The following is a 19857-nucleotide window of genomic DNA, read 5'->3' as shown; positions in this document are numbered from 1 at the left end:
GTGGCTACATGTCAGAGGATGTTCTAATCTTTGATCTCAGTAGCAGGGCCTGGTGGGAGTAGAGAAGCGATATATCTTCACCCTGAAATAAAATATTCTCAGTTTGACTCTTTAAAAACAAATGAATCATCTTCTTATTTCTAAATAATAATATATAAGTTAAAAGAACAATAATAGGTTTTGCTCTCTCCACTTATTTTGCTGGGCTTCGACATCTTAGTCGAAGTGGCTGGAGAGCTGCCTGGCGGAGAAGGACCTGGGGGTGTTGGTTGACTACCGGCTTGATATGAGCCAGCAGTGTGCCCAGGTGGCCAAAAAGGCCAATGGGATACTGGCGTGTATCAAGAATAGTGTAACCAGCAGGAGCAGGGAAGTGATCCTGCCCCTGTACTCGGCACTGGTGAGGCCGCACCTGGAATATTGTGTCCAGTTTTGGGCCCCTCGCTTTAAGAGAGATATTGAGCTCCTGGAGCGAGTCCAAAGAAGGGCGACTAAACTGGTCAAGGGGCTGGAAAATAAAACTTATGAGGAGCGGCTGAGGGAGTTGGGGCTGTTTAGCCTGGAGAAGAGGAGGCTGAGGGGAGACCTGATTACAGCCTACAAATACTTGAGAAGGGATGGTGGGGAGGTGGGGGAAGGGCTCTTTACATTAGTGATGGGTGATAAAACAAGAGGAAATGGGTGTAAGCTCAGTCAGGGGAGATTCAGGTTGGATGTTAGGAAGTATTTCTTCTCTGAAAGGGTTGTCAGCCCCTGGAATAGGCTGCCCAGGGAGGTGGTTGAGTCCCCATCCCTGGATGTGTTTAAGAATAGGGTGGATGATCTACTTAGGGATATGGTTTAATGGGGATTAGGGACGGTTGGACTGGATGATCTCTAAGGTCTTTTCCAACCTAGAAATCTATGAAATCTATGAAATCTTGCATCTGACGTGCTACTTCCCTAGCTGTGCATGTGCTCTTATCTAGGTAATATTTCATATGGAAAATTTCAAAGATCCGGAACAACTTGTGTGGAAGATAATACTGTTGAAACTGACTTAAAAGAAAATGTCATTGATACTGCACGTGTCCAAAGGAGGACTAGGGAAAATGTGGGCCCTCTCCAGAAGGAAATGGGACACCTGGTTACTCAGGATATGGAGAAGGCTGAGGTACTCAATGACTTCTTTGACTCATTCTTCACTGGCAAGTGTTCTAGCAGTACTGCCCAAGTCACAGAAGGCAAAGGCAGGAACTGGGAGAATGAACAACTGCCCACTGTAGAAGATCAGGTCTGAGACCATCTAAGGAACCTGAAGGTGCACAAATCCATGGGACCTGATGAGATGCATCCATGGATCCTGAGGGAACTGGCAGAATAAGTTGCTAAGCCGTTATCCATCATATTTAAGAATTCGTGGCAGTCTGATGGCGTTCCCACTGACTGGAAAAGGGGAAATATAGCCCCCATCTTTAAAAAGGGGAAAAAAGAAGACCCAGGGAACTACAGGCCTGCTCTGTGCCCGGCAAGATCATAGAGCAGATCCTTCTAGCAACTATGCTAAGGCACATGAAAAATAAGAGAGTGATTAGTGACAGCCAACATGGCTTCACTAAGGGCAAGTCGTGCCTGACAAATTTGGTGGCCTTCTACAATGAGGTTCCAGCATTGGTGCATAAGGGAAGAGCAACTGACATCGTCTGCCTGGACTTGTCCAAAGTATTTGACGCTGTCCAACACGACATCCTTATCTCCAAATTGGAGAGACATGTTTTTGACGGATGGACCACTCAGTGGATAAGGAATTGGCTGGATGGTTGCACTCAGAGTTGTGGTCAACGGTCCAATGTCCCAGTGGAGACCAATGACGAGTGGTGTTCCTCAGGGGTCAGTACTGGGGCCGGTGCTGTTTAACGTTTTTATTGGCGACATGGACAGTGGGATCGAGTGCACCCTCAGCAAGTTTGCAGATGACACCAAGCTGTGTGGTGTTGTGGACATGCTGGAGGGAAGGGATGCCATCCAGAGGAACCTTGACAGGCTTGAGAGAAGGACTCATGTGAACTTCATGAAGTTCAACAAGGCTAAGTGCAAGGTCCTGCACATGGGTCGGGGACAAACCCAAGTGCAAGAACAGGCTGGGCAGAGAAGGGATTGAGAGCAGCCCTGAGGAAAAGGACTTGGGAGTGCTGGTGAATGAGAAGCTCAACATGAGCCAGCAATGTGCGCTGGAAGCCCAGAAAGACAACCGTATCCTGGGCTGCATGCAAAGAAGTGTGGCCAGCAGGTCGAGGGAAGTGATTTTGCCCCTCTACTCTTCTCTCGTGAGACCCCACCTAGAATACTGTGTTCAGCTCTGGAGTCCCCAACATAAGAAGGACATGCACTTACTGGAACGAGTCCAGAGGAGGGCCACGAAGATGATCCGAGGGCTGGAACACCTCTGCTATGAAGACAGGCTGAGAGAGTTGGGGCTGTTCAGCCTGGAAAAGAGAAGACTCCGGGGAGACCTTCTAGCAGCCTTCCAGTACTTAAAGGGGCCTACAAGAAAGTTGGAGAGGGACTTTTTGCAAGAGCATGTAGAGACAGGACAAGTGGCAGCGGCTTTAAACTGAAAGAGGGCAGATTTCAATTAGATACAAGGAAGAACAGGTTACCCAGAGAAGTTGTGGATGTCCCATCCCTGGAAGTGTTCAAGGCCAGGCTGGATGAGGCTTTGGGCAACCTGGTGTAGTGGAGGGTTTCCCTGCCCATGGCAGGGGGGTTGGAACTGTATGATCTTTAAGGTCCCTTCCAACCCAAGCCTTTCTATGATTCTATGTTAGTATGTTGTTTGTTTTCTGTTGTGGTTTTTTTTGTGTGTGTTTTTTTTTTTTTAAAAAAAAAAGGAAAGTGCTCTGATACACATTGTAGAAATTGCTTTCTTACTGTCTTTAACTATTTAGTGAAGAGAATTGTGTAGTGAACTCTATATTTGTTAAAAACAACATAAATAGTTTTTATTTACTCAAGTGATCACAGTCTTTAAAAGAAATAAGCGTGAGAAATAATTAGATGTATTTTATTATAGGGTGAATTTTTGCAACATCACAACATGATTCAAGCATCATACTCAAAAGGCTGACTCGGCAGCTTTTGCTGAGGAGGAGGAGGAAAAAAGGGAGAGACTTTGTGTAGGCATGTATATAAAGTTATTGAAATATTGCCTGAAAACAATTTTTCCTCAGAAAACAATGACTGGAAAGGTGACGTACATTTTCTCCTACCCATACCTCCCCAAATTCTTCTGGAAAAGATAGACTGCATTATTCAAGTGCCTTCTCTTTCAGGACTTTGGCAAACTACCGTATTACATTCCAGACTTGAATAGAATAGCAGTCATAAGTGCATTGTTGGCTCTCCTGGACTCTTTGATTAGTGTAGATGCAATGATAATATATACACATTTTTCCTAAAGAGTTTATGAACCAAATCCAATACTTAATGAAGTTAAAAGGAATCTCCTCCTGTGTTTGAGCAGGCATTAGATCTTGCCCTAAAATCCTGGGTAAAGGCAATATGGAGCTTGTGTAATAACTTAAATGCATTCAGAATCCAAAATAAACATGGCCATAGTTTCGGGTCAGTGTAAGACACTGTGGTCAGTCTAATGTGACATCCCACAGTTGCTTACCATGGTATGGACCAACATCTAGTATGAACTAGATACTGGGAAGTGGGGAAAGGTTTTCCTGCCTAAGAAAATTATAGGTATCACAAGGGCCATGCCTTCTGTTTGTAGTCTGTGGTCAGTGGCAAAACCTCACTTCACCTTCTTAGAACAACCTAGGAGGAAGGAAGAAGAATGTCTACATTAAATAAATTGATAAGAAACGGGCCCAGTCTTGAGAATATGCATGTTCATGCACCAGTAATTAATTGCAAGCAATGTAACTACTTGTGTGAGTGAAAACTGCTTGTGAAAGCAGTGCAATCAGCCTCCTAATCTGTATGTCTATCAATTTCAGTACAACTGTATAGCACTATAGAGAAAATGAGGGCTTTCAAAACCATTCAGTGGATTTAAGATTACTTTCTTTTCCTTCCTGTCCCACAGGTACTCTGTGTCTGCATGTTAACAACAATCCTAGGATGTATATTTGGCCTGAAGCCTAGCTGTTCAAAAGATGGTAATAAGCCTTTTATTTAGTAATATTTCTAAGCAATTCCTTTCTTCCTTTTTTTTCTTTTTCTGAATTAATTTTGATATTATCAGAATGCCATCCTTTCTTGCTGCAGGAGGAGGACTGGATGCATTGCCTCAAGTATTTTCATTTAAAGGGGAATGAAAATAGTGGGAAATAAACCTCAGGTGTACTCAGTACTTGTGTGTACTCACTTGAGAGGCAAACTGATCCCTGGCACTCATTGTCTGTTCTGGCAGCTTCCGTGTATCCCAACTGTCACTGTGGTGATGTCACATGGCTGGCTTTTCTCAGTTCACTATTAAAAAAGAAAAACCCAACATTTTCTATTTCATGTTGTCCTGGAACATTTGTTTTTCATCTTTTCCAGTCAATTATGGGGGGAAAAAAAAAGTTATTTTTTTTACTGGTTAGAATTGTAGTCTGAAAACGTTCTTTGTGGAATTCCTCAGGCTGTTTTCTGTCCTGAAAAATATGTGGTTTTTTCAATGGTGAAGTTTCTTCAGGTAGAAGGTTACGAAATATATTTTAAGAAAGCAAACTTTTCATTTGGGAACAACTATCTAGAATATTTTGAAAGTTGATCTGTTCAACAAATAGTTCTGCAATTATTTTTAACCAAAATTCAGATTATTAATTTCCCACTAGAATCTGTTTAGGTGTATTTTTTTTTCTTTATTTATTACAGCTTTGCCATATTGACTCATTATTATCTCATTTTCCTAATACCACATACCTCAAGATTCTTGAGAAGAGGTGCCAAATGAATGAAGGATTCACCTCACTCCCTCCTGGTGATCACACAGGATGAAACAGGCTGACCAGCTACTTAAGTGTTGTTAATGCTTCACATCACCAGTTTCTTTCTTTTTCAGGCAACCCCAGTCTAGTGAAAGAATGCTATGCCTTTTTTACATTAAAACTGAACAAAAATTAATCCAGTGAGCAGTACACTCAAGTTCATATGCCCTGTGTCTGGTTTGGAACAGCCCTTCCCATGTCCTAACCATGGTACAGTGGGACGTGGAACCGGGGCTTCTTCAGTTCCTCTGGTTTGTGTGAAGACAGTCATTCAAACAGGCACGAGCATGGGAGAGTTGCTGGCGTAATTAATTAATTAATGTTTAATTATTTATAGAAGTGGAACATTGTCAGATGCAAAAATGATGACCAGTGTTCTTTGCAAAAGCGTTTTGCTGTTTAGGGCACCCTTATTGAAAACCTAGGTTCAGGTTTCCTCCAGTAGAGATCTTCCATATTCTGAATGACTATACTTATAGCTTCTGGTGATACAGCAGGCAGGGACAGTGACAACTAGAATTGTAGTCTTTTTTTTTCACTTGTTTCTGCCAATAATGAAACACCATGTTCCTGCTAAAAGGAAACAGCACCCTTTGTGCAATAAGATGAAAAAGTATTTTTGTTCAATACGAGAAAATAAACATTCAGTTGGATCAAGACTTTCCTTTTCCTTTGGCTGTCACTGTTTTCGCAGCCACCCAGTAAATTGTGGAGTGACCAGCTGTGTCATTCCACATGCCGACCTTATTAGTTTCTTTTGCATGTTGACTGATTTGGGCTCAGCCACTGACATCTAACACTATCCAATATTACAGTGAAAACCTGCAAAGGTCGTTGCTTTGAAAGGACCTTTGGAAGCTGCCGTTGTGATAGAGATTGTGTCAAGCTTGGAAACTGCTGCTTAGATTACCAGGAAGCATGTATACAACCAGGTAAGGATGGAAAAAAGCTGTGGGGGTAAAATCTATTCTGTGACGTGGGACAGCTCTGCCTATGTGAGTACTGCTGTGGTCAGGTGGCTGTAACCCCTGACTTCTTTCAGATGGGCTGTGTGTGCAAGAGATGGGCTACTGAACAGCAGGGTGGTTCTGGTGCCAGTGGTCTTCCCCTCTTCGTGCTCCCTCCCTTGCAACCACGGGTGGAGCTGCAGTGGTGATGGCAGTACTGAGGACTCCTGTGGAAACTTCAGGGCTCTGGTGCAGCTGTTATACACAAACAAAGCTTCTATTTCACCCAGCTGGACTACACGGGAGCTGACATAGCCAGTAGGCTGGCTTTCCCATAGCTCCTGTGGGGAGAGAGGCTGTAAGGAACTGTGCTGCTGCCCTCCCCCCTTGGAAAGAGGAGGAATGACTGCAACTCGAGGTCTCAGCCAACCTTTTGTTCTCTGTCTGGGGGGTGAGAGAACAGTGACCTGCATTGTCCCTAGCGTCAGGGAGAGCTCCCACATTCTCAGGCAAGCCAGGAATAGAAGTGCATTCTCTTTCTGTCATCTCTTGCACGAAAAAAAGGAAGGACAGAGCAGCTCTGTGAAAGCTGCTGTCTCTCCCTACGCAACTACTGAGGCCCTCTGCCCTGTTACTTTCCAGCTTGAGTGTGAAGTGAGGCTCATGTGCTGGCCTTTGGGACAAGGCAGGATGACAAAACAGATTGCACTGATGAAGAATGATTGCAGAGTGAGAAGCAGTTCTCAATTTGCCAGAACGCAAGAGTCATATAGGCAAAGGTGTGTGAAGTACCATGGAGAAATTTGACAGGGCAAGATGTTAGTGTGGGCAGTAACTAAGAACAGAACTTAACTTTGGTTTTGTCTTATTGCTTCATATGCAGCGTTCTTTTCAGTTAACTATTTTTCTTCTCACTCCTCTTCACATGTTCGTAAGATTTATCAATGTAGTCTCACCGTGAAATTAAAAATTCCAACGTTGCCTTTTAAAACCAAGTTAAACTAAGCTCAGATCCCTGTTTCAACTGACTGTTATTGAAAAGTCCTCTAAATGGCATAAAGCTTTTTGCTTATAGAATAGTTGCATGGAATTTACTCTCCACTTTGTTTCATTACACCACTCTCCCTCAATTTAAAGCATTCTTTAAAAACTGGAGAGTCTGTTTTGGCACTAAGAATGGGAATTTGTTGCTTGGTGGTGTTTTTTTTTTAAATGAATTAGCCTTAACATCATTAGAAAATCAAATTCTTATTTCCAAATAGTGTCGTGTAACTAGAACCGTAATAGATTCTTCTGTCTCTCGGAGAAGTAAAGATCTACTGACATTGGTGAACGAAAGTGAGATTAACCTCCTGAGAATGCTTTTAGGGGTTTCTAATTGCTAGTCATGATCACGTACTAACAGTCCTCTACTCAAACATTTAGATTTGGCTTCCAGTCTCTGTTAAGACCTTAAGTATTCACTCAGTAAATTCATTCATGTTAATCCTCAATGACTGCAAATGATCTACTTGTGTTTACAACTGATAACGAAATGATCGTCTTCAAATGATATGATGTATTGGAATATTCTGTTCAGAAAAATCAATATGATTCAGGAAAGAAGAATCTCTGCTAAGCAGTGAAGCCAAAGTCAGTAGGTCTTCCTGTGAGCTTATGTGTATAGTCTCAAATAGCAGCAGAGTTATGCCTATGACTAAGAGGTGCTGAAAGAAGCTGGAGTGCTTGATGGTGACTGGTAAAAGCCATTGTGACTTCAATGTAAGTCGGAATAAGTTACTGCTGTTCAGGGTTTTTTAGGCATTCCAAGTTCAGACTCAAGTTTAGAGTTTCTCTGGGGCAGTTGTTTGAGAGCTTCTTTATAGTATGTATTTCCCAGATTAAACCCACGTAAACTACCATGTTTAAGGAGGTCTGTAAAAATGATTCTTTCTGTTGACCTCTTCTGATCTGTGATATTTATAATCGTACGCTGCATAATTGTATTCAGATGGCTATGCACTTGGATTTATTTAACCATTGGTGTTTCTATTTTCCAAAGTACTAAAGCTTACAATATTATGCATGCATGAGATACCTCAGGACTGCTTTTCAGTGAGTACTTATTTGAGACAGAACTTAACACTCAGTTTAGTAATTCTGCACTTACACTGGTATTAATCATTATACTGTCCTTCTCTTGTCTGCTTTTTAGCCCATATATGGATCTGCAATAAATTCAGGTGTGGAGAGAAGAGGCGACCAGAATATCATTGTTCCTGTTCAGATGACTGTGTGGAAAAGAAAGACTGCTGTGTCAATTATCATGCCATTTGTAAAGGTAAATAACCTCAATGGATTCCTACAGTCTCTCTTACGTGTACCCGTATTTCTATGAAAGGAGCAACGATATAATATCGTCTTAAAAGCATCCAATAAAGTTTAAAAACTTGCATTTATCAATAAGAATGTACTGTCTAAAAAATAAATTGCACTCATTTGTTTTAAGGAGAGGCAAGCTGGGTTGAAGAAGAATGTGAGGACATTACTGAACCTCAGTGTCCAAAAGGGTGAGGATATTGTATGTTTGCATAGCTCTGCTCTTTGCTTACGTTTCATTTTTGAGATTATTTTCCCTGCTGTGCCTTCCTGGGACCTGCTTGCCTTTCTTATCCACAGTAAGAGCAGCTGCCAGACAGAGAAGGACGCAACATTTGGTAGTGCTTACTAACAGATCAGGTTGCTGTATCCCAGCACTTGCTTGGCTTGCAAGATATGCCTATTCCTGAACCTTACTGTCTCTCACAGGTGTGTATGCTCTGCCTTGGGCCAGCCACATTATTGTCCTAAGTGTGCTCCAGTACCTGCTGTCCCCGGTGTTTTGGGACCCACCCAGCAATCTCCTAAGACTGCCTGTCTCCTCAGTCACTTTTAAAAACCTTTCCACTTCCTTGCCTATTTCAGCCCCAGACCTGCAAAACGCGGGCGGATCACTGTCCCAGTTTCACCAGCAGTGGGACAGCATTATTTGCAAGCTGTCTGAACTGCTTTCTTTAAAAGGTGTAAAATGGCATGGGATCGTTGTATTCTCTGGCTCAGCTCTGTGTTGGGCCTGCTCCTGCAAGCTGTGTATACACTGTGTGAGAAATGACTCATCTAGTTTATGGCATCAGCACTCAAGCTCAAATAGTACAGCAAAGTTCCCAGTCATGAAAAAAGCCTGCATTTCTTGTAATGTTTTTGCTGTGGGATCTTCAAATTAACTTTAAAGCTAAAGTTGACTGCAAACTACGGTTGCATGAATAAAGTTATTAACAGAAGTGACTTAATCATTATTGATTTAAAAGAGTTCCACTGGAAAATAGCTTGTAAATATGTGTGAATTCAGTTATGCTCTTGTCTGAAAAGTATAAAAAAAATCAAAACTATTTTCATTTTGCTGATTTTGAAATTAGAGTGTGCTGGCGATATTTCTAGTAAAGTGAAACCATTTCATTTTGTTCTTATTTTACTACTTTTTGTGACTTATGTTCAGATACTTATATTGTGCTATATTTATTCACTGGAGTTAGAATACTGTCAAACAAAATACCTTTCATTTTGGAATATTTTTATACCAAGCGAGTACTTTATGTGCTGATTCAGAGCAATAACAAATGCTGACGCTTCAGAAACTTCATCAAGATGGAAATTGGAGCTTCTGTCCAGCTTGGAGTCCAAGTCCCTGATGAGCCTCCATTTAGGAGGGTTGTAGCCAGGTGGTTCTGGAAGCTTTTGTCATTAACTCCTGTTCTGAGATCAAAGGCCATTCAGGACTGTGTGCTGGGAACTGACTCTAGGATGCCGATTTCACTAACACAAATTAGGAAGTATTACCCGTATGGGTGGATAAACAAGCAAGAGCCTTGTACAGATCCACAGTCAAAGTTAATGATGGAAATGCTGCAGGGCAACTCCTGTTGGTTAACTTGTTTTTAGGGTTTTTTGTTATTTCTGTTCAGTGAATGAAAGGGATGTGTAGTTAATCTGCTAAAATTGTTTTTATCCTGGCAAAACCAGAAATGCGGCAATAAAACCCAGCCCAGGAAAGGGTGATGTGTGGTCAAAGTTGAATCAAACACTGTTGACTGAAGCTCATCTCAGACTATTAGCACGCAAGCCTCTCCCAAAACTAACAACTCTGTAAACAATCCACGTCTTCCTATGGTGGGGTAGGCAGGAGTGCAGGTGACTTAACTCACTGCTTGCTTTGAGACTTCGGGATATCAATTCTGATTGTTTACATATTAATATAGCATGTTTTGTGGGTTCAGATAGCTATTTTTATTCTATTTTGGTTTTAGTTGGATTTGCTTTTGTGGTGCAGAATAGGCAAAAGGCAACACAGTGTTCAATGAGGTGCTTCATCTGAGAAATCTTACTGATTTCAATGAGACTGATCAAATGTTTCAAATTAAGTACACATCTAAGTCCTTCCAAGACTAGATTCTGTGTTATTTAATAGGATTATAAAGTTAATGAGATATAGGATTACAGGAGTGATCTAGTCCTTCCCACTGTTTTAGGACTGAAATAATACTGCTTAAGCAATTTATCGTGGTGCTTAGCTAGATGGTTTTCCTAGTGTTGTAGTATCTTTTACTGTACTTTAAGCCTGTTACTATTTGCTCTATCTTTGTTGAGCTGGAAGAGCAGCTGATTCCTTTCCCCTTTGCAGACCTCTCCTGTATATTTGAAGATCACTATTATGCGTCTCGTTGAGGCTTTATGTACATTTAGCATAAAGAAAGCTTTACTTCCTATGCTTTATGGCTGTATATAGGCAGTAGTGTGGGGGTGAGGTGGGAGTTTAGGAAGTTTTCCGTGTAGTATGTTTAGCTTTTCAAGGAGATTTTATTTTCTTTTTTCCTTTTCTTTCTTTCTTTTTTTATTTTTTTTTTTAATTTAGTTTTTTAATTCTTTTTTTTTTTTTTCCTTTTAATTGTGTTCTAACTTATCTGTGTGGGGCAGGTCAGCTGGGCTCTTGATCATCCAGAGTGGTGAACCTGCTAGACCATGGCAAGCCTATGTTGCCTGCGTTATGTTTCCATAGAAGCCAGTTTAAAGGAGGGGATAATTACCACTGCATTTCCTTCGGTTTGGAGTCAGGATGTGACTGTGGCATATGTATTTATCCAAGAGCTGTGAAACACCCTTGTCATGCTGTTTGGGCACAGCCAGCATGAATCACTGGCAGGCCCAGAACTTGAGCCTCCCAGACTTGCTTGCTTATGGTAGCACGCTTTTAAAGTAGCAAGTGTAACCTTGGCTACCAACAGCAAGAAGTCATGGATATCTCAGAACTGAGCTCAGGTTGGTTTGTCTGGGGATTTTACTGGAGCTGTTCCAAAGAGTGCAGTTTAAGATGGTCTATCATGCTTTGCTTCCCTGAGCACAGGGTGGATCACTAACTATATGAGTTTCAGCATGCGTAGAGTATACAAGAAGTGAAATGGCCAGCCTCCCTAGTTGTGGCAATGGTCTGTTTTGCCAAGTTTAATTTTACATGTGCAAGGGGTTCCGTAGCTGGATTTGCAGACAACCAAAACATGTACTTAACAGTTGGTTTACTTGTAAATGCCAAACCAGAAACGGTTGCGTAAAGTCCCTTTCTAAGGAGTTGGTTTAAATTTGGTTTGGTTATTTGGTTTGGTTTGTTGGTGTTTTTTTTTTTAAGTTAGACTTGTTGGTAAGTAACATTGAACAGTCTTTGCGTCAAAATTCATATTTTATCGCAGGAAACTTTGCAGTTAAGATTTTTATACCTCTGCATTGGAGTGAGTCAGTTTGTTGGGGGAGGCAGAGAAGGTACTTACTTGCAAAAGTTGCAGAGATCAGAATCTGTGGTGCAAAAAAAAAAATCCTTTTAATACAGGCAAAGGTAGTACATGAAGTTTCCCCTACTCTGTTCTGCCAAAGGACTTCAGTCTTGGTCTGAAGATCACTCACTTCTTGTGCCCAACTAACTGCACCTACTAAGATATTCAAAAGATGGTATTAAATATACTATATAAATAAAAAAAAACCAGACCACAAACACACATCTTACAAATACTTCGTAATGTTTTATTCCGTCTGGGATGTAGGGTAAGCTATATAATAGTTCTGTGGCTGAACTGGTGTCCAAATTGTTGATTAAAATTTTAAGGTAGACGTGTTTTAGTTGCCTGACTAATCTTCAATTTAATATAGTCATGTTTGTTTGACTGAAACAAGGCTTATAAGTGTTTCACTTGAAAATGACTTTTGGATTTTTTTGTGGGGTACCTCACTGAAGAAATGGTCAACACTTTATAAAAAATATTTGCCTTCTATCCTCACTGTTTCATTTGGGAAACTAAAGTGCAAGAAAGTGTTTTTTTTTAAAAAAACACAACATTTTCATTTTGCAAGTTGTAGACATAGAAAGGAGAAATAAACTTGCAACTGGCATGTAAAATATATTCAATTCTTTTATGCGAATCTGTATTTTCAGTGGTGGCTGCTGCACTGCAGTGATCTTTTGCAGTCTCTCATGTCCTCATATCTATAGGTCAAACATAGGATATTTTTTCTTCAAGGAAGAAGTTACTGATGACTAATCCCGTCTGTGATGCAGTGTTTTAAGTACTTAGAGTTGAAGAGAAATTGTTTGAACAGGGCTGAAGCTGGCAACAAGTCAAGGCTGGAAAACGTAGGTCCTGTGGAGACTAGAAGGCGAGAATTTATTTTTGCTAGTTCCAGTGAAATCAGTTTCTTAATTTATCTGTCAAGTTCCAAGCAGAAATACTGTTACAGTGTTCTAGTCATAGGGCAACATTTTTCAGTTTGGAGATTCGTAGTACTTCTGGTACAGTAACCAAGTTCTTCTTTGTTAAGTAATCCTTAAGAGGAGAGGAAAAACGTGTGTCATAGTTGCTGGTTTAACATATCCTGTACATTAGACTTTCTTACAGTTTTGTGCACCGTATATGTAAAAATATAAATTTATTTTTTTGAGGTAGATTACAAGTTGTTCAGAAGCAAAGTGAATAAAGGAAAGCCATGGCTTCACACTGCCTTTCTTCTTTTGCTGCTCTTAACTCAGAATGGGGGAGTGGGGGAGTTGGAAGGGCTGAGTGTTGCTCCAGTGAGACTGATCTCAAGATAAGGAGTACCAAACTCACCATATGGATTACAAGAGCATTGTGTCTTGTTCTTGTGTTTTATGGGTGTTTGTGAAATCAGGCCTTGTCACGATTTCCCTGTGCACGTCCTACTGCAATCCTCAGCCTCTTTGGGCAGGATTGCTGTGCCCAACTACGAGCAGAGGGACCAGATGGCTGGTCTGCTCACCGCTGCACCAGCCTGCAGGCCCACCTGCTTAGGAGGACTTACCTGCTTGGCCTGGTTTATAGTCCCATAATGACCATCCCCATGATGCGGGGGAAACTTTCTTGAAATAAGTGATAGGAAATTATTTCTCAGAGTATGTCTTTTAATACTTCGATTTCTGTTTGTTCAGATTTACCAAGTCTCCAGTGTTACTATTTTCATTGGACGGCTTCAGAGCAGAATATTTGCAGACTTGGGGTGGACTTCTACCTGTTATTAGCAAATTACGTGAGTAGTTTCTTTGTCTAAACAACATTGTGATGTCTTACCTGAAACTATGCTTACCCTTTAAAATCCTCACTCTTCTTCCGTGGAAATTGAAGTTGTTGGCCTAAATAACAACTGTGCACAGAGAACTTGCAGTGTAGGACGATGGAAGGGCAAAGAGAAGGAGGACGTGAGGAAAGTGCCCTTTGGGTTTTCAGTGAAACCTTAAAAATTAGTAAGTAACCCTTCCTATATTTAGGAGGTGGATGTGTTTTTCTGTGAGCTTACTTTATTTCTTTGAAATAAAAGTAGACCTACTCTATATTGCATATTGTCTCATTAAGGTGGAATGGCTTTGGAAAATGGAAAGCAAGGTAGAAAGCATTTGATTATATTTGAAAAAAAAAGAGAAGAGAGAGATTAGGAACAGGTGATATAGAAGGGCTGGTAGGAATGTGCTGAATCTGTGAAAACCTTCATTTAGCAAACATTTTCAGAAGAAATGAGAGCCTTGTAAGACACTACAAAAGCTAGGGAAAAAATATGTACTTTCTTGAGCCTTGTAGTGTCTAAGTAACTTTAGTTACTTTTCCTGTCTCTATTTTGGCTGTGGTCTGTAAAGAACCGATGACATTTCTTGTCTGAAAAATATACCAATCTTCTTGTCATTCATAAATTACTACCTGGGGTGGCTGGTTTCAGTTTGACTAAAAATAAATCAGTAAAAATACTTGCTTTTTTGTACAGTGGTTGTTACAACTTGATCTGTTCCAGAGGATAACAATTCACAGATGTATTTGAGGTTTTAGCTTTTTTGTTCCTTTTCCATGTTAGAATAAAATGAGGCATTTGAAAGAATTTCATTAGATGCAGTTATAAAAAATTCTGACTGAAGCAAACTTCTTGGGCATCATGAGGAGAGGCTGGCTGTTACAAATGGTTACAGCTCTGAGTGAGATAAAGGATAATGGTGCCACAGAGCAGCTGTAGGACTTCCAGACTGTGACATCCACTTCGACAAGTAAAGTTTCTTCATTCTTTCATCTGGATAGTCTACAGCACAACTTCTCTCATTGAATTCTTAATAAACTTGTGTTTCTCTTTTCACTGAGCCCATGACAAATTCTGACCACTAAGAAATACAAATATCTTAGTATGTTCATCAATGTCACTTCACTTATTCAGAACCATGGAGTTTTTGATGGTCAAAACTTATGTTTTTAAAGGATTCTAAAAGCAGAATGTCTAATAGTACATGTTTTAGACACAGTAAAATAAGTAACAGTCTGAGTGAAAAATATTATTTCTGCGTTATGTCTAGAATTCTACATTATTCTGGAGCATTTTTTTGGTAGTATGATAGAAGACTTTTATGATACGATATACTACAGGATCTTCAGCTTTCTCTAGTTACAAGCTCTTGTTTTCTAGATGTGGGGTTTTTTTATCATAGTAAAATGGTGGGTGAAAAGCTCAGATAAGGCAAATGTTCTTCAGTAAGAGAAAAACAGTCTCATGAATGAAAACTGGTGTCACTGGAGAGTATATCATGTGACACTCTAAGGGCCTGTGGCTTCAAATCTCCATGTGCATCATGTCCCATGTGTCTAGACACTGAAAATGGTGGAAGCAGTCGTATTGTAAAGATAAATATTTCCATGAGTGTGTAAATACTGCTACAGTATTTTACTCTGCAGACAAGGGTAATGAAATCTGTTCCTCTGTGGCAGACAAGTAACAATAATGGATAAATTGCTTGAATATTATGTATTGCTGAAGAACTGTATTGGATTTTTTTGAAGTTCATAGTTATCCATTTGTAGGACTAGTAAATGTTCAAAAAAGAGAGAGTTATTAATGACAACATTTACAAAGCAGTGAACAGTTACTTGCATTAAGTAACTTACTGGACTGCCCAGTTGTCTATTCAATTAGAACCATGCTAAATCTCTGGAGTTTCCTCTTTAAAACACTTGATAACAAGTGCAGCATTCTGTTAGATAAAAATATTCCCATTATCTAGTCCTGTTAATTCCGCCATGTCTACAATGAAATTTTGATGTCTCCTTGGAGAAATCTGTTAGAGTAGATACCTGTAAGACAATATCACAATTTCACTTTTAGCAGATTTTATTACATGCTCGCTCTCTGCTGCCCGCTGGAAGGTGGGTAATTCAGCATGGAGCTGAGGGTTTTCGGTGAACCCAGGCATAGCCACAATGTGTGCACATGGGCTTCTGAGAAGACATTTTCACATACTTGTATGTTGTGATATCATAGTTTCTATTTAATCCAAAAGGAGGATTTCTTTAGCCTTTGACTAACTAAGGCAACAAGCCAAAAAGAAGAAAGATAGCTCTTATGGAAAGTCCCAGCAAAACCCCCTAAGATTTCGGACAATACAAAAGCATTAAGTGTGTTTTTCTCTTACTTTACAAACAAAACAGAAAAACCCTAACCTCCCCACCCCCACAAAAAAATTACAATTTTGGAAAACAGCATCAACAACAAATTGGGAAGTGACTGAAATATGTCAAGTGTGGTGCAGTAGCAAAAAGGGTACAAGTGATGATTTGTTACTACAGAACACAAATGTGGGAGAGAATGTCTGTGTAACTTGAGAGGATTTGTTTTTCTGGCTTGGCTTCTTTTTATCTCAGTTAGCTGAAATTGATTATTTCAACTGTGATCTAATCCAAAGCCCCAATCCAATGAGTTCAAAGTGCCTTGATACTACACTTCTTATCAAAACTTTATTTCTATTTTATTTCTAATATATATAATGACCCAGACAGCCCAGTGGTGGTCTTTCTATAGGGTCATCACTTTTGTCTATTTAGCATCAGTTGAAGTGGTTTTGGTTATCACATAGTATTTTTTAAGTTGTTAATGAAGGATTTTTTTTTAAAGCATTTTTTGTTTTATTTCTGAAAATCAGGGCCCTTACATCTGCCTGAGGAAATTTAGGTACCTCACTTAAGTAAAGTTTGCTTGAGTGCTTTGGCCTGGCTAATGACTTTGCATACTAGTAAATACTGTGCACTAATCCTGTTAAAAACCTATCATTTTTATATCAAGATAAAGAAAACTTTGAGATGGCCGCACCTGGAATATTGTGTCCAGTTTTGGGCCCCTCGCTTTAAGAGAGATATTGAGCTCCTGGAGCGAGTCCAAAGAAGGGCGACTAAACTGGTCAAGGGGCTGGAAAATAAAACTTATGAGGAGCGGCTGAGGGAGTTGGGGCTGTTTAGCCTGGAGAAGAGGAGGCTGAGGGGAGACCTGATTACAGCCTACAAATACTTGAGAAAAGATGGTGGGGAGGTGGGGGAAGGGCTCTTTACATTAGTGATGGGTGATAGAACAAGAGGAAATGGGTATAAGCTTAGTCAGGGGAGATTCAGGTTGGATGTTAGGAAGTATTTCTTCTCTGAAAGGGTTGTCAGCCACTGGAATAGGCTGCCCAGGGAGGTGGTTGAGTCCCCATCCCTGGATGTGTTTAAGAATAGGGTGGATGATCTACTTAGTGATATGGTTTAATGGGGATTAGGGATGGTTGGACTGGATGATCTCTAAGGTCTTTTCCAACCTAGAAATCTATGAAATCTATGAGATTCAGCCTAGAGTAAAAGCTTATGGCTTTTTGGTTGTTGTTGTTTTTTTTGATTAAAAAATACATTTTTAAGTTAAAAAGCAAACAACAAAACACACACACACAAAAAAACAACCAAAAAAAACCCCAAACAAACAAAAAGGAGGCTGCAAAATAAATAGTGATTTAACAGGTGACTGAAAGCCAGGGCACCACTGTGCCCGTGGCCGCTTCATCTCTGGGAGCACCCAGAGTGAAGTAGCTAGTTGGTCTTAAGCTGCAGACTTAATGTGTCTACCACACACCAGGGCAGATTTGGAGGGTGTGATTTCTTTGATTATTCATTCTTATCTATGCATGCTTTTCATAAAAAAAAAAAAAAAAAAGATTTTGTCAGTCATTAGGAATACATAAAATCTGTATTAATAGCCATTTATTCAACCTGTGAATAAACATGGGAAGAAAAATAAAGTATTCATTTCAGAATTTTGAAGACTGAAAAGGATATATCTTTTGGGTTTTTATATCTATCTATCTATCTATGTCTGGATATGTCTTTTGGTTTTCTCTTTTCTGGTGTGTTTTTGGGGGTTTTTTGTGGTGTGTTTTTTTTCTTTTTTATACGTGTATGTCTTCATGAGGGAAATTTGCAAGAGATTTTATTTCTGTAATTTTGCTGATTTTTTTCTTTCTTCCTCTCTCTAGAGAAATGTGGAACATACACTTCCAGTATGAGACCAGTGTATCCTTCAAAAACCTTTCCCAATCATTACTCCATCGTCACAGTAAGAATTCCTGTATATTCTATGTCTCCACTACTGAAGAAACTGTTCATTATGAAGTTATCTCCAAGGGAATAGTATATTTCTTCGATGCTTTATTAAAATAATAGGATTTCCCTTGAGAATATGAAAATGTATGTATTATACTCTTTATCTAATTTAGATTGACAGTCATTATATAACACTACAGCTAAGTGGTCAGATCTAATCTGATTAAGCAATCCAGTCCTTCCAGGAGTAGCTGCAAGAATTCCCATATAGGTGGAAAGTCACATCAATCTGCAACTCCTCATTTGAGTAAATATTTCCACTAAATTGCAACTCTCTCTCTTGGAGTGAGAGCAGCCTGGCTCCTTTAAACCGCCAGCCTTGTTCCACTTTAAGGTAGCTTGACATGATGCAAAGAAGAGCATGAAATAAAAAGAAAGGTTTGAACATAACAATGACAGTGACTCTGTGACGGACTGTACCCAAACCCGGGTAGAAACGTCACAGAACTGATCTTGTAAATTTATCACCTCCTGCGTATAGGAGGAAAAAAGAAAAACGGAGGTTTTCAACACCTAATGCAGGATTGGAATCCAGCAGATCCTTTTCAGTTTCATCATATCAGAACTAAAATTCAATCAAATACTTGAGGATCTGCACCTTCTTTCTTATTTTCCCAGTTTGTCAGGACTGTCTTTTGGTAAGTGAGGAGCACAGGTTCAGGAATTATACGTTTAATTGTGTAATCCTCCTGAATATCCATGACTGAGTATGCAACTAAGAGGCATTAATCATGCCCTGCAACCGTATGAGAGTGTCCCTAAATACAGTATAGATCTTTGTCTCAGCTCCCCATTCTTGTGAAAAGTAGCAGACCTTGGTGTTTATCAGGGTCCTAATGGTGGTGGTGGTGTTATATCCTTTAGTGTAAAAAGGAGCTAGCCTGCTTGAAGGCAGAGCACAAAGTCTGTTAAAAACTACTGAACTTCTGGTGCCTCTGAGCACTTCTTTCACTGCTTATGTAATGGTTAGCCTCAAGTAGATCTAGAGCTTTCACCTGCTGATAGACAATTCTCCTTTGAAGACCCTGATTTTTGATCATGTGGTGGAGGTCCGGGATAGGTTACTGGTACTAAAGGTATAACACGTGTGTGAACTGAGGTGGTGTCTTTCAGTTGATCCCAGAGCAAGTTGCTGTTTTATATTTTTAATCTCAGTGAGAAACCATTAAAAATTGGAAGGTAGAGCTTGGTAGCAACAGTAAGTGTGATACTGTTAAATTTGGGACTTGAGGTACTGGTGAAGTAAAAGTCACATTCACTGGACACATTTATCTAACTGACATCTGCTTGTGAAGGTTCTTTTTCTTTATAACTTTGTGACAAGGTATATGTCGATTCCAGGGGCTGTATCCTGAATCTCATGGTGTAATTGATAACAAGATGTACGACCCCAAAAGAAATGTATCCTTCACCCTTAAAAGTGAAGAGAAGTTTAATCCACAGTGGTACCAAGGACAGCCTGTGAGTATGAATACACTGCTGAGAATGTACATCAGCGTGTTGTTATGTTACTTAATATCGTTTGGATGCATAGTGATGTGGAAAGAGTACAGAGGGTACTTCTAAGTCAGCCAAGAAGCATTACTCAGCGTGATTAGGAATTGCCATACTAGAGCTGCAAAATGACAAATGAAACAGTGTAACAGATTTTGTTGAACTTAAATGTAATTTTCTCTGAGGAGAAAACCAGTTGAAAATAACTAATAGAGATACCAGATTTTGTTCTGTTTTTAATATGAAGTGGGCTTGAAATTGACAGACCAGTTAGTTTTAGTAATAAGCAGTATTAAAGGTCTACACTCTGCCCAAATTACTACTAAGTCTAAAGATGTGGTTTTAAAAGAAAATGTCTCAGTTCAATCATACAGTTATGGCAAATGTGTCATCAAAATAAAGTGACATGGGAAAGTGTAGTAATATGGGGAGGACTGCTTTTTTTTTTTC

The 19857-nt window shown here is 39.9% G+C and overlaps 1 protein-coding gene across 1 annotated transcript in view; it reads left to right on the top strand.

Annotated features, from left to right (window-relative positions):
• ENPP1 (ectonucleotide pyrophosphatase/phosphodiesterase 1) overlaps positions 1–19857 on the top strand; it is a 61176-nt gene that overhangs the window by 14814 nt on the left and 26505 nt on the right. The window contains exons 2-8 of the mRNA XM_086632077.1: positions 4079–4151; positions 5783–5899; positions 8109–8234; positions 8403–8463; positions 13416–13513; positions 17787–17866; positions 19255–19374. Coding sequence (XP_086488203.1) covers positions 4079–4151; positions 5783–5899; positions 8109–8234; positions 8403–8463; positions 13416–13513; positions 17787–17866; positions 19255–19374 — 675 coding nt within the window. The remainder of the gene's footprint in view (positions 1–4078; positions 4152–5782; positions 5900–8108; positions 8235–8402; positions 8464–13415; positions 13514–17786; positions 17867–19254; positions 19375–19857) is intronic.

This window comes from Tauraco erythrolophus, chromosome 2 (assembly GCF_009769465.1).
Source record: "Tauraco erythrolophus isolate bTauEry1 chromosome 2, bTauEry1.pri, whole genome shotgun sequence".
NCBI lineage: Eukaryota > Metazoa > Chordata > Aves > Musophagiformes > Musophagidae > Tauraco > Tauraco erythrolophus.
Note: the sequence above shows the minus strand (reverse complement) of the source record. Positions and strands in the feature narration are given on the sequence as shown.